General features: G+C 42.7%; 1 protein-coding gene across 5 annotated transcripts in view; it reads right to left on the bottom strand.

Moving 5' to 3' along the window:
• Positions 1-12,122, bottom strand: part of DUSP22 (dual specificity phosphatase 22) — a 68,256-nt gene extending 56,134 nt beyond the window's left edge. For 3 of the 5 annotated variants that reach the window (XR_007128075.1, XM_047733190.1, XM_047733189.1), the window contains exon 1: positions 11,551-11,735. Coding sequence is in view for 2 of the 5 variants with exons in the window: in XM_047733190.1 (XP_047589146.1) it covers positions 11,551-11,610 (60 nt within the window). In the remaining 3 variants the exon portion in view is untranslated. The other 2 variants (XR_007128077.1, XR_007128076.1) reach the window with 2 other exon arrangements.
• Between the last annotated feature and the right edge of the window lie 1,976 nt (positions 12,123-14,098).

Raw genomic sequence — 14,098 nt, forward strand, 5'->3', positions numbered from 1 at the left:
TACTGATTCCTGTCACATGTGGACTTCATGCTGGACACTCAGGATACAGGTGTGATGGGGAGAGATAGGGCCCTGCTAGAGGCATACTACTTCCCTTGTGGAGCTTCTTGCCTAGGGAAGGAGGAGGTGACCTGACCACTCTGGGATCCCCAAGGATTTTCAGGAGGAAGGAACACTTAGGGGACCTGCAGTTCAAGAGCAGTGGGTCAGGAGAGAGGGAAGGACAGGCAGGGGAGCAATGGAAACCACCAGTGCAGAGAAAGGCGGCTAATCTCTACCAGGAGAGAGCATGAGGGAGGCAGAGACACAGCAGAGAAGAACAGGACTAGGCTGTGGACCAGGCTGCATGCAGCAGACACAGGCAACCATGGAAGGCTTTCAGGGCTCTAGATAAAGTACCACTAAGATGATTAAGATGTGTGGGGCGATTAGAAAGATATTTTCATATATTTTTCTTTAACATATCTTGGAAATGTCATGATAAAAATAGAGGAAAGGTAAAGTTGTGTATGCAGTCAATGTCTTCATTATCATATTACCTCTGTAAGGGGAACACTGGGGGCTGGTGGGGAGGGTCCAAGAAGGGCCATTTCTGTCTTTATCTTTGAACTTTTCTATATGGTTTTGATGTTCTAATTGTGTGCATGCTTTACTTCAATTTACTTTTTTCCTTTTTAAGTCAAGAGGGGTTATTTAGGGAAAAGATTATGGCCCAGTTTTGCTTTTCTTTTTTGTACTTCTACTGTTTTCTCTACCAAAATAAACTAATACACTTCATATTATTTTTTAAATAAAATAAAGCAAGGACATGAGATTAGATCACCTCTGTGCCCCGCTGCTCTAGAGCCATGGTTTTATGATTACTAAATCCATCCTTTAGAAGCCAACTCTAGTCAAGCTTCTACTCCCTGCACTGGTATCTAAAATATAACATTATCTTTCCACTCCCATTATCAATTCCTCAAGTCTCCTGATGATGTCACCTTCTCCCAGTCCCCTAGAATGAAAATCTGGACCCCATTCCCACCATGGCACTCCCCTCCACACTCCCTTGTGCCTCTCTCTGACCTGTGAGTTACAAAGTCCTAGCACAGTCCTGGCTGCTTGTCCCACAGTCAGAGCATGAGCTCATACATGGGCTAGAGCAGTATCCATTGAACTAGCTTCTCTGTCCCATCAAATTAATTTTGTAAGGTCATATTCTCACTGGGTCATTTTCTAGATAATGTTTAGTAGCAAACCCTTTCCAAAGAAAATGAAAGCCAAAACTGAAATTCAACTGAAAATTTCAATTTGGCTTCCACATGATGACTCCAACTTACCCCTGAAGGATTTCCCCCATTTCTCTCCAATTTGCAGCCAAACCAAGTAACCTCCAGTTTCCCAATACCCTTTACTGGTCCTACTTTGCAATAGCACACTTCTTTGCTCTCAATATTCTCTTTAAACAGAGAAGTGATCCCCACTATTTGGGGTCCCTCATCCCCCTTGGCTATCCTAAAAATTATAAACCCTATAATAGACAATTATTTCACTGGTTTCCTAGCCTCTGAAGCCCTTTCCTATTTCTGAGGAATTTCCCCGCAATTTAGAGTCTTGGTAGGAAGCAGAGCCCAGCTCTTACTACAGAAGCTGCCAATACCAGATGACTGACTGCTTGCATTTGCCTTTGCTGCTGTGACCCGGAAATGTGACAAATGTGCAACAGCTGCTCCAGACCAGAATCCAGAGATAACCCACGATATCCTCTCCCCCAAAAGGGGCAGTAGGGCTGGTAGCACATCTAGAACCCAAAATAGCATCAGCAGTATCTTGGAGTAGCCCCAGAAATGCTCTCACCAGATCAGTTCTACGATCTGCTTCTGGCAAGTTAGCCTTAATCTAGTTCTCCCAACTTCCTGGCCATCCTACTTATTGTTTTGTGTTTTTTTTATGGCTAATATTTTTTTATTAATAATTATTTTTATTAACATACATTGTATTATTAGCCCCAGGGGTACAGGTCTGTGAATTGTCAGGCTTACACATTTCACAGCACTCACCATAGCACATACCCTCCCCAATGTCCATAACCCAACCATCCTCTCCCTACCCCTCCTTTCCCCAGCAGCCCTCAGATTGTTTTGTGACATTAAGAGTCTCTTATGGTTTGTCTCCCTCCTGATCCCATCTTGTTTCATTTTTTTCCTTCCCTACCCCCCAAGCCCTCCACCCTGCCTCTCAAATTCCTCATATCAGAGAGATCATATTATAATTTTGTCTTTCTCTGACTTATTTCACTCAGCATAATACCCTCTAGTTCCATCCACGTCATTGCAAATGGCAAGCTTTCATTTATTTTGATGGCTGCATAGTATTCCATTGTATGTATGTGTATATATATATATATATACATATATATATATATATATATATATATACCACATCTCCTTTATTGATTCGTCTGTTGATGGACATCTAGGTTCTTTCCATAGTTTGGCTATTGTGGACATTGCTGCTATAAACATTCGGGTGCACGTGCCCCTTCGGATCACTACATTTCTATCTTTAGGGTAAATACCCAGTAGTGCGATTGCTGGGTTGAACATCCTACCTATTGTACCCAAAGCAGCCACATTTGGATTTTGTTGCTTATAAACACTGACCAAGGTGTAGGGCTTTCAACCCAGTAAAAATGCATAAATGCAAATGAGCTGTACAGACCTTCAGGCAAGTCACAGACTAGCAAAGTCCTACCCACCGTGTAAGCAGCAGCCCCACTGGCACTCCCAAAAAGAGTTAGAGATCACTCCAACAGGAGATTCCTCCCCCACTCTGGACTTTACTCAACCTCATTAAGCACTACACCACTCCTCAATAGCTCCCCAATTTGTCTGCTCCTCTTGAAACTTCGATGCAGTACCTTTGTTCAGTTTCTTAGTGCCTCCCCTCTGACTTGTAACAGCCTCCTAAAGATCTCTCTACCTTTGGATGGATCCCTTCAAAGGAATCCTCAACCAGACTCCAAGTGCAAAACTGACTATGTAACTCTTCAGATTAAAACCTTCTTAGGGTTCCAAGTAGCTGTCACCATAGAAACTAAATCTAGTACCTCAGCAATTGAGACCTTCAGGTACTGAAGTTGCTATGTCTGCAACCTCAGCCCCATGCCTAGTTCTTTCCCTAAACTTCCCCAGAGCTGAAGTAACCATTCAAAGATGCAGGGCGAGACCCCCAATTCTAGCATCCAGGTTTTAAGGGAAACAACCCAATTTTCAACTGCTATCAACTACATAACCCCCCCCCCCACAAAACCTTAAATATTTTGATAGACAAAACACATCTGCACGCTGACTATAGCCCACGGACATCAAGTTTATGACTTCTATCTGCTGCTTGCATCAGATATGATGTATTGTATGTTCTCTCTAAACTTGGATGGTTCTCCCTTGATTCCTAGTTACTCAAGTAAATGTTTCTTCAATGAATAGATGAACAAAAAGAGAATGTGAATAAGGTAGGAGGAAGTAAAGCAAGGAACGGAGAGACATGAAAAACAATGATGAGTAAAGCCTAAGAAATCAAAGCTTGCCCCTGTTCTGCCCTGGGCAGGTTTCCATAGGGGTCAGTGATGGTCACAGCAGCAGCACAGGGGCCAGTGCTGGATGAGAGCAGCATCCCAAAAGGAGGCCAGGTCAGAGTGCTGGCAAAGACCGAGGCTTAATCTTACCAAAATCAAAGAGCCAACTTACTAAAAATCAGTTAAGATGCACATTTCGTATGCATTTAAAATTTATTTTTTAAAAAGATTTATTTATTCCTTTGTCAGAGAGGGAGAGAGAGAGCATAAGCAGGGGGATCAACAGGCAGAGCAGGCAGAGGGAGAAGCAGGCTCCCCACTGAGCAAGCCATCCCAGGACCTTGGGATCAGGTCCTGAGCCAGAGGCAGAGGCTTAACCGACTGAGCCACCCAGATGTCCCTAAAATTTTTTTCTTTTTTTCTTTTCCAAGTCTTTATCTAAACTCCAGTTAGTTAACATACAGTGTAATATTAGTTTTAGGTGTAGAATTTAGTGATTTATCACTTATATCCAACACTTGGTGCTCATCCTTATTCTCCATCAACCATCTAAGCCAAGCCCCACCCCCCTCCCCTCCAGCAACCTTCAGTTTGTTCTCTGGTTTGTCTCTTTTCTGCCCCTCCCCCAAATTCATCTGTTTTATTTCTTAAATTCCACATATGCAAAAAGAAGACAGAGCTATGTCAGTAAACTTTAAACTCCATTTTCAAGACCACAAGAGTAAACTAGCATTTCGAGGGCCAAAAACAGAAAGTGAATGGCTCAATTCCAGTTTCTGTAGTTTCTTCCATATAGAATTACAAAATAAGAGAAAGGAAGGCTAACCACTGGCACGGTGCGAAATTACATTTTTTTGTTTTCAAGAAGAATAGAAACCCCATAAATATTTAAACTTCTACTCTAGTCAGCTTCATAATTCAAACTTGAAACAAAAAATCTGACCTCCCCCCCTCCCAAAATTTTGACCTATCCACTTCCCTGGCATGATTGTTGCTGGTAATCCTTAAGTACAGAGAAAGAGAAAATGAAATGAAATAATTTTCCAGCAGAAGGATAGCTTATAGAGACCATGGAAGAGCAGAGTGTTCATCTGGGACAAAGTGGATGAATAGTCAGTCAATTCATGAAGTCTGAACTTAAGCCAGAAGCAAGAACACAAGGAAAGTGAAATCATTGCCACCTGGGAGCAAAGAAAAGCATATATCAAAGAAAGAAGTTTGTATATGCAGTTTGGATATGTTTCAGAATGTTCTATGACTCTAGGATAAGAACCACCAGATTGGTCCTAATTGTCTTTGGGCCTCAGAAATAATTTTTATTCCCTCTGCAGAGGATGCTCTTCCTCCATTGTTCACCTGAGTGGTGCCTTGTCCTTTAAGTCTCCCATAAGATGACAGCTCTTAAGGAAGTCTCTCATGACCATTAAATTCCCTGTCACCCTCCATCACAACCCCTTGTTATTTTCATCATATTTATCAGTACTTAAAATTATTTTATATTTGCTTACTTTTTTGATTGACCTTGAAGCAGGGAGTTTGTCTATTGTCTTCCCTGCTCTGTTTCAAGAGCCTGCCACAGAGTCTAGCACATAAAGAGATAATAAAAGGCAATGGAAGATGCTCTCTAGCACTCTTTCTAGTCAAAAAAAGATTCTTGTTTACTGATAAAAGACTGTGTAGAGACAGGAGATGAAGGCAGACTCTTGCAGAAATACTTTGAAACCATGCTAAAGATTCTCCATGTTTAATGGCTCCTCTTGATCAATATCCTTCACACCCACACTATACTAACACTGTCTATACAGAAGTGCATAAAATCAAATCCTTCACCACAAAAAAGCACTTATGAACAAAACAATAATGCTTCTAAGGGCAATAAATATTTTGAGTTTATTTTTTAAACATTTCTCTTAGTGCTTCAAGATACCATGCAATCTAAGACCACTACCCAAACAAATTTAAGAGATAAAATTCAGATAAAATCAAGCAGCAGGACAAGGCTGTTGGGGGTGGGATAATCTTAATTCTTCCTAGGTCAGAAAGACCTTTCTGGGTTTCAAAGCCAGGAAGGAGGGGGAGAACTTTGGTGGATTCTGTGAAGGGTTAAATGTCACAGACTTTCTTAATGCCATTTGGCCATGGGCTTAACCAGTTTGCATTTGCAAAAGGATGAATCTGAGAATACTCTTGGAGCACCTGGGTGGCTCAGTCAGTTGAGCATCCAACTCTTTATTTCACCTGAGGTCATGATCTCAGGGTCATTGAGATAGAACCCATGTTGGTCTCTGCACTCAGCACAGAGTCTGCTTAAGATTCTGTCCCTTTCCCTCTACCCCCTACCTTCTGCTTGTGCTCTTAAAAAAAAAAGAGAGAAAAGAATCTGAGAATAATTTTGTATGCACTTAGAATAAAGCCTTAAGCATTTGTTCCTTCAACATAAAATAAAACTCTAATGTTGAAGAGAAAAAATATCCAGAAGGTAGTATAGGGGACAGGAGACAGAGTACCAGCAAACAGCAGTCTGTCTACACAGCTGCGTACACGTTGTGCTTATCTCCCACAGAAGGACTCCTCTGTAAGCTGCCTGGGGCTGGATGACAGGGTCTTCCTGTCTTTCACATTCATTTCCCAGTACAGGCTCTAGCACAGTGCCTTGACAATAGCAGGTGCTCAATAGTATAATCTGATGACTGGGTGGATGGACAGATGAATAAATTATGAAGGTGGCCAAGTCAGGTGCTGTCACATGGTAACAGCACAAAGATGTCTAACCTTCTAGCCCCTCAACATATGAAAACAGAGGTTCTCAACCTTTGAGGCTCTATTCACCTTTTTTTTTTTTTGCCTTCCTCTTTCATTTTTATTTTTTTATAAACATGTAATCCTATTCACCTTTTGATAATGATCCAGTTCTAGATTACCCAGACTTTCTCCTCTGAAGGGAGAAGCCTAGGCCAATGGCTCTCAATGGGGGACAATTCTGCCCCCCAGCTTATATCTTCGAATTCCTGGAGATATTATTTTTGGCTGTCACAATGGGGGAAGAGTGCAACTGGTACCTAGTGGGGAGAGGCCTTGAATGTTACTAAACCTGCAATGCAAAAGACAACCCCCACAACAAAGACTGACCCAGCCTGGGATGTGGGAGGGATGGGGTGGCTGGATTATGGACATTTGGGAGGGTATGTACTATGGTGAGTGGTGTGAATTGTGTAAGACTGATGAATCACAGACCTATACACCTGAAATAAATAATCTATGTTAATTTTTAAAAAAAGACTGACCCAGCCCAAAATGTTAATAATGCAGAGGTTGAGGAACCCTCATAGGGGAGGCATATTTATGTCTCTGATCTTTTCCTCTTGAACTAAACTTTCTCCACTCTACTGCCTTATCTTCCTAAGGAGAACAGAGCTATCCTTAACTAGTATCATTACTATAATCATTAATGGGACAAATCAACTCACACTAATAGCAGTGCACATTTGCACTTCACAGGCTGCAAGAATGTCTTCTAAAAAATTCTCATTTGCTTCTCTCAAGAATTTGGGAAGTATCATCATATTCATTTTTGAGCAAATGACACTAGATAAGCTCACCATCATTTCTATGAGTTGAAAGAGGTAAAGAAATTGAAGCTCAGGGACATTAAGTGATTTGTTCAAGATCACATGCATAAAGCAGCAGACTGTTAGAGACACCCCAAATCAGGCTTTGTGATAACCCTGGCCCCCTCGCTTTCACCACAGTGGACTTCTCATGGAACGGTGGTGGCCCAATGGAAATATAATGTAAGCCATATATATAATTTAAAATTTTCTAGTAGCCACATAAAAAGTAAAAAGAAACAGATGAAGTCAATTTTAATATATTTTATTTAAGTGAAATATATTTAGAATATTTATAATATACAACATATAAACATATTTCTGCAATCAACATACACAATTATTCATAGAATGGTTTACAAGTTTTTGTACTAACTCTTCAAAGTCTGGTGTGTATTTTATACTTAAATCACACCTCATTTGCAATTAGCCACATTTTAGTACTCAATAGCCCTGTGACTAATGGCTACTGTTTTGCACAACACAGGTTGCATGTATGTGTGTGTGTGTGTGTGTGTGTGTGTGAGGGTGGAGGGAAAAGAGAAAAGGAAGAGAGACATGGGGAGGTGTAGAGGTTCCTGTGGGTTAAGACAGACAACTTGAGGAGAGTGGGGTAAGTAGATGATGAGTGCGATTTTAGGTGGCATTCAATCTAGGTCAAGATCTGCTGGAGTAAAAATGTTTAAGCTGAGATCAGAAGGAACTGCTCAAAGTTACAGGAATAGTGGCAAAGTATATTGCTAGAATCTAGAAATTAAAAGCCTTAGCTAGAATTTGTTCATGTATGTCTTAAACTAGGCTTCATATTTTCTCCATCTGTAAAAGCAAGTTGATTTGCAGAATCAATACTAACCATAGAAATGCTTTTCTAAAACCATTTACAAATAAAAACATACAATGCCCTTGGAATGAGAAGCTTGATTTGCAGTATCTGTGCCATAAGGTTATTGGGACAAGATTTCTTTCCCATCTCACAGAAGCTGGTCATCCTTAGCAAAAGAAAACTTAGGAACTAAACAACATAGATTTTTCTTCTGACTGCTTAAAGTATAGCAGTTTTTATGTACATTTCACGTCCTCATGGAGAACATTCTCACCATACATTCCAGTCTCCTGTGTGGCAAAACGTCAGGTCTACCTCAGTGAGGCAGACACAGCTTGTTACATAGGCAACGTAAGGCCAGAGGAAAGAGGCTTCTGTGTTCTAGCCAATCAAAGATGATGAGGAAGTAGAAAAAGAGAACCCAACAGTTGTAATCTATTATTTTTTAAGCCTCATATCATGTGCCTACAAGCTTATAAAATCTAAGCCTCACTATAACCATGGTAAATCAGTGTTTCTTACCCTTTGTGCAGATTGGGAAATGGACCCTCAGAGAAATTAAATAACATGACTGAGTTCCTAATGCTAGGTTTGAAACTTAGTTCCTGTTGATTGTGAAGAGAGTGGAAATCTTTCCTTTGTGCTAGGATGGCAGTTCATCCCAAATGAAATCTAAAGACTTTGAAAAGTAACCTGAAAAAGCTCCCCGGAGTTCTAAATTAATTGCAAAATAGAAATAGCCACCTTCTCTTTTCCTTCATGTTTGACATTCATAGAGAGGAGAGAAAGGCAGGCAACTGAAATAATCTTTGATTACTTTTTGTGCAATTCCCAAGTAGACCCTCTGAATTGGCCAAAAATGTAATCACTAATGAGTTTATGGTGTGTCAGGCCCTATTTTGAGACTTCACCACACAGAGTAACTCATCTGATCTTCACCATAACCCCATGAAGTCGGTGCTGTTATTTTCATTCCCATTTTACAAATGAGGTGCACAGAGGTTAAGTGACCTGCCGAAAGTCACCCAGCTGGTAAGTGGCAGAGCCTGGACTCAAAGCCTAGGTGGTCTGGCTCATAGACATAATACAGAGTGCCTCATTATGCTGCTAAAGATCAACTTAGTAAATGTCTCTAGTGGGATTAGATTTAAACTAAACAGCCTGTTGCATGCAAATGTCGTGTTTCTGTGGAGTCTTTGAAAACTCCCAGTTGACTCAAAGTTCTCTCAAGGCTCTGAACCTGCTACTCTTTTGGGTGAGGGCTTATCACGGAAACTCCTATCCTCGTTGTCATCTTATTAGTCTTAAGTATTATAATACCCCATGAGAAACAAAAATCTAATCTCTCTAGTCAAGCATTTTATTAGAGAAATCTGCCCCAAATCCTTCTTCATGTGCATTTTTTAAAAGATTTTATTTATTTATTTGCCAGAGAGAGAGAGAGAGAGATTGAGAGGAAGAAGCAGACTCCCCACTAAGCCGGAAGCTCCATGCAGGACTCTATCCCAGGATCCTGAGATCCAGGCCTGAGCTGATGCTTAATCAACTGAGGCACCCAGGCACCCCCTCTATGTCATGTTTTTATCTTGATCAACCTGAATCAATGATCTAATTGTGGGCTGAAGGAAGCATTACCATTCTAGGCAGGATGTGAGGACCCTCTGGATCCAATAACTTAACCTCCCATTAACTGCCAGGGTTGGTGCACTTCATCTGGAACCCAGCTGCCCAGGCTGTGGCTTCTTCTTTCCTTGCTGCTCTATGTCCTCCAAAAGGCATCCTGCCTGGTGAAAATCTAGCTGTCCCTCGATTTCAAAGGAAACCTAGCTTGTGACAGTGGGAAGCAAATACTTCAGTTGGTTCAACCTCAAGACTGTGTCATTTACCCTCGGCCCTTTCAACTAGCACAGCAGCTGGCTAATAGTAGGGACACAATAAATATTTGTTAAATTAATCACCTCTCTAAACCTATTCTGTTTCTGCATCTCTGCATTAGATATAGTGGCTCTATTTACAATATAAGATGATTATGATAATAGCAGCAAGAAATTCATTACTTTCTTTGAAAGGTAAAAAATCATGATATGAATATGAATGACTTTTGCTGAAAAGCCTTAATTTTGAAACTTAATCATTCACATCCTTAAGTATGTTATTTGAATTATAATATAAAAATACTATAAATTAAATGCTAAAAGCGGTGCAGAATGAACAACAAGTAAAAAAAAAAAAAAAACGTAGAAAAAAACAAAGGAAAACCAAGGTATGACTAACAAGCCCACCAACTTGTGGAAGCACCTTTATTGTTCTGTTCTCATTTAACAAGCAGAAGGTTCATGGTGCTGATGGATTTCAGTTTTAATGGGGACAGAATGCAAGTATTTATCCAAGAGAAATAATGTGTTTCCAATCTTGGTCACTGCCCACCCCGCCCCAAGAAAAAGCCCCACACAAGGAATACAATTCTGGTTACCATAAAGTCTCAGATATGCAGGCCCAAATCACACAGTTCTTCCATAAACTGGGTCTGCAGAACACAAGAAACATGATGTGGGCAGGTGAAAAAGTTAACTGGGTACCCAGGATTACCTGTGGACTGCACTTTCTTCCCAACCTTAACTTCTAACACTCTCTATCGCACTTCACACTCTAGCTGAAAGATCCAAACTACTGCTAGTGCAGAGATGAAAGAGAAAAGAAAAGAAAAGAAAGAACAGGGAGGAAAGGAAGGAAGCAAGCAAGCCAGCCAGCCAGTCACATGGTTATATCCACCAAATATGAAAACTGATTCTATATGGATGTATGTGAGCGAATTAGAATGGGGACAGACAAGCTCTAGGCCGGAAACTAAGCTCTGATCCAGGACTACTTAAAGACCTGTGAAGAGGTACTTGTCTTTGCTGAGGGCTTTTTAAAGTTTTGTATCTCATTTAAATCCAAAGTACCATATCACAAAATCCTTAACCCCTGGTGGACATGAATGCACATCCTAGGCAGCTCTAAACTGCAAGAGCTAATTCTTGTATCTTCCATTGTCAGGAAGGACACAGGCTATCTCACAATTTAGGAAGGGGGTTCTAGAGATACTGAAGAGCCAACGGTGGGGGCCAAAAGAGAGACAAAAAGAAGACAGTAACATGGATTTTGTATAAGGCAAAATCAGCACAAGCAGCCAGCCAACAGGTTGCCCTTGTTACAGAAGCCATATAATCCAGCTCTGAATCTGTTTTCTCAACAAGCCCCACCCTTGCCAGGTAACGCCTCAGGACTTAGGTCTCTGCCAACTTCTCTGACCACACGAAGAAAAAAAAAATGTGGGAGAAAGAGGAAATTAAATAATATAAGACACTTATCTACTCCAGTTTACTAATAATGTGGGTGGTGACGCTTCAAAAGCCGAGTTTGGGAGTTAAGGGGAGGAGAGAAAAAGAAACCACAATCCCTCTGAGCTCAGCTGAGGTCTCCGCAGAACAAGTGTCAACGCTTTTAAAGGGCACGGCTTGTTCTCAGTTGCAAAGCACACCGGCTGGCTGGCAGGGTAGGCGCGGGGGACTGCTTACCCGGAAGCCCTCAGGACGCCCGTGGCGGAGGGGGGGGGGCACCCCCAAAGACATTGACATCACAAGCACCAAGCCAGGCGCGCTGCCCCTCCTTCGCGAAGAGGGGGCACCCGTTGAGGGCTCTCCTTGCCCTGCAAACACCAGCCGGGGAGAAGCCTGAAAAGTGGAAGCAAAACCAGCACAAATGAAAGAAAGACACGTTACCTTGTTCATCCCATTCCCCATGGTGGCTGAATGCGAACTCTAGCACCCTTGGAAATGAGGTCGCAGGCTCTCTAATGGCATGTTACAACAGGAGGGAGGAGCAGGTGGAGCGGGCGGGGGAGGAGGCCCTGGGGAGTAATTTCGTGCTCGCAGTATAAACAACAACAACAACAACAATCAGGGACATCCAGGCCACTCGGCTTGCTCCAGGCAGCTGGCCTGGATGGAAGAGCTTTCCGCTCGTCCGCCCCGGACTTCCCGGCCGAGCAGAGCAGAGAACTGGCGCTCTTGCCGGGAAATGGTCTCGCTTTGCCACTGCACGCCCCGTGAGCGCCCAATCAACCCTCCCCGGCGGCTCCCTGGGACTTGTAGTCAGGCTCCCGGGCGCTGCGACCGCTCGCCCCGCCCTGCGCAGCCCACAGCTTCCCGGCTGCCGGAGCCTGAGCCCAAAGCGCACGCGCAAAGCGAGCGCCGGGAGCAGCTGCTATGATCCGTTGGGGAGGACTTCAGGGCGGAGGCGGGGCCTGGTGGTCGCGCAGGCGCCTCCCCAACCCGGCCTCAGCACGTCACCCAGCAACCTCCCCCGGGATCAGGGTCACCAAAACTCCCGCAGACCTTTTCCCCTGGGGCGACTGGGGAGACCTGTTACCAGTAGTCACCACCCTTCCTTGACTGCCTCGGTGAATCAGGTGCTAATCAGAGCCTTGGTCTTCGCAGCTCCCCTTCTTGGGTTTTCTGAGGGCGACAGTTTTAGGCCCGGGTTGGGGGATTCCTATGGCCCTGCCCCACCCACGAAGACCGAGAAGACTCACCCGGTGGGGAAAGGTGGACTCAGTGACTCATCTCTGGGATGACCTAACCTCCCTACTGTGGGGGAGCAGATGGCCAGATCTCAGACCTCATACTGTGTCATGAGACGTCTAGTATGTGCCCATCTTCAGATATAAACTGGCTGTAGTAGGTGGCTTAGCTGTGTTGATAGAGTTACTTCTGGAAAGCCCCTGTCCTTGCTAAACAGCATAATGTCTGCATTATAATTGTGTCTACAGTAGAATACTTTCCAACCTATAGTAGAATTGTTTTGAGAATTCTGTCACTTCTACTAAGCAGCTTTCTTCCCTGGGGACGGAATCCTTGAGGTAGGGGTTTCTCAGTGTTATTTTTATTTCGTTAGCAATGCTCTGTACAAAATAGGTGCCCAATGTTAAATGAATATATATTATCAATCTAATATGGCTGGGCTCACCCCTGATGACCTCATTTCAGCTGCTCCTTCTTGCTCAACAACTTAACAGCCACACTGACTTTCTTTGTGCCTCTTGAAACTGCCAGGCTGGATCGTGCACTCTGTATGGGCTGTGCTCTCCATCCAGACCTAGCCCTTTGCAAAGCTGGATCTTTCTTTGAGGTCTCAGCCCAAATGTCACCTCCTCAAAGAGGTTTTTCCCTACCACCCAATTTAAAGCAGATTCTTAAGTCACAATTAAGTTATCCTATATTTTTTCTTCATGGCATTTAACCTAATTGGACATTATCATATATGTTTGCTTACATTTTATCTGTCTCACTAAAAAGCAGCCTTCTGATGTAAAGGACCTTACCCATCTCATTCATTGCCAAAGCCACATGGTCTGGGATAGTACCTGGCATGAAATAGGGGTTCAGTATATACTTGTTGAATAAATTAATGAATTCTGGAGGACTGATACCATCAATTAGATTCTGAAGGATGCTGACATTTTGTAAAGAACTTCCAGATTCCATCTGAGTCATATCTCTCCTTGGACTCAATATATTTTCTGGGCAGTAGCAGGGACCAGAACCCTCATGTAGGAAGCCCCCACTCAGTGTTCACCCAAATTGTCTCCCATGGGTTGGTTGGAATCCAGACCTGCTCTCTTGCTTATGGAGTGTTTCTTCTCTACCACCTTCACTTCCTCTTGTCTTCCTCACCTTCCAGACACCTGGACAGCATATCTCCTATCCCTCTGCTCCTCACCATCACTATTTTTTTACTGCCTTCCTGCTTATAGATAACACAAGGTGGTTAGTAGACTGCCTGGGGGAGTCTGTCTGGGGAATCCCAAGACCAGCCTTTGTTCCTGAATCTCATAGTGATCTTTGGCAAGATGATCAACTTTTCTGAACCTGTTTTTTTTTTTTCCTCCTCATTTTAGAGAGCATTGAACTTCAAATTTTTGAAGATCCTATTCAGCAATCAATGAACTACTTTTTCCCCTCCACTTCACTTTTGCTGTTGTTGTTTCCAGTAGACAGATGAACTTTCAAGAACATAACCAGTTCATAAGCTGGTACTTTCCAATAAATGGCAGATCCATATGAA

This window comes from Lutra lutra, chromosome 6, assembly GCF_902655055.1.
Source record: "Lutra lutra chromosome 6, mLutLut1.2, whole genome shotgun sequence".
Taxonomy (NCBI): domain Eukaryota; kingdom Metazoa; phylum Chordata; class Mammalia; order Carnivora; family Mustelidae; genus Lutra; species Lutra lutra.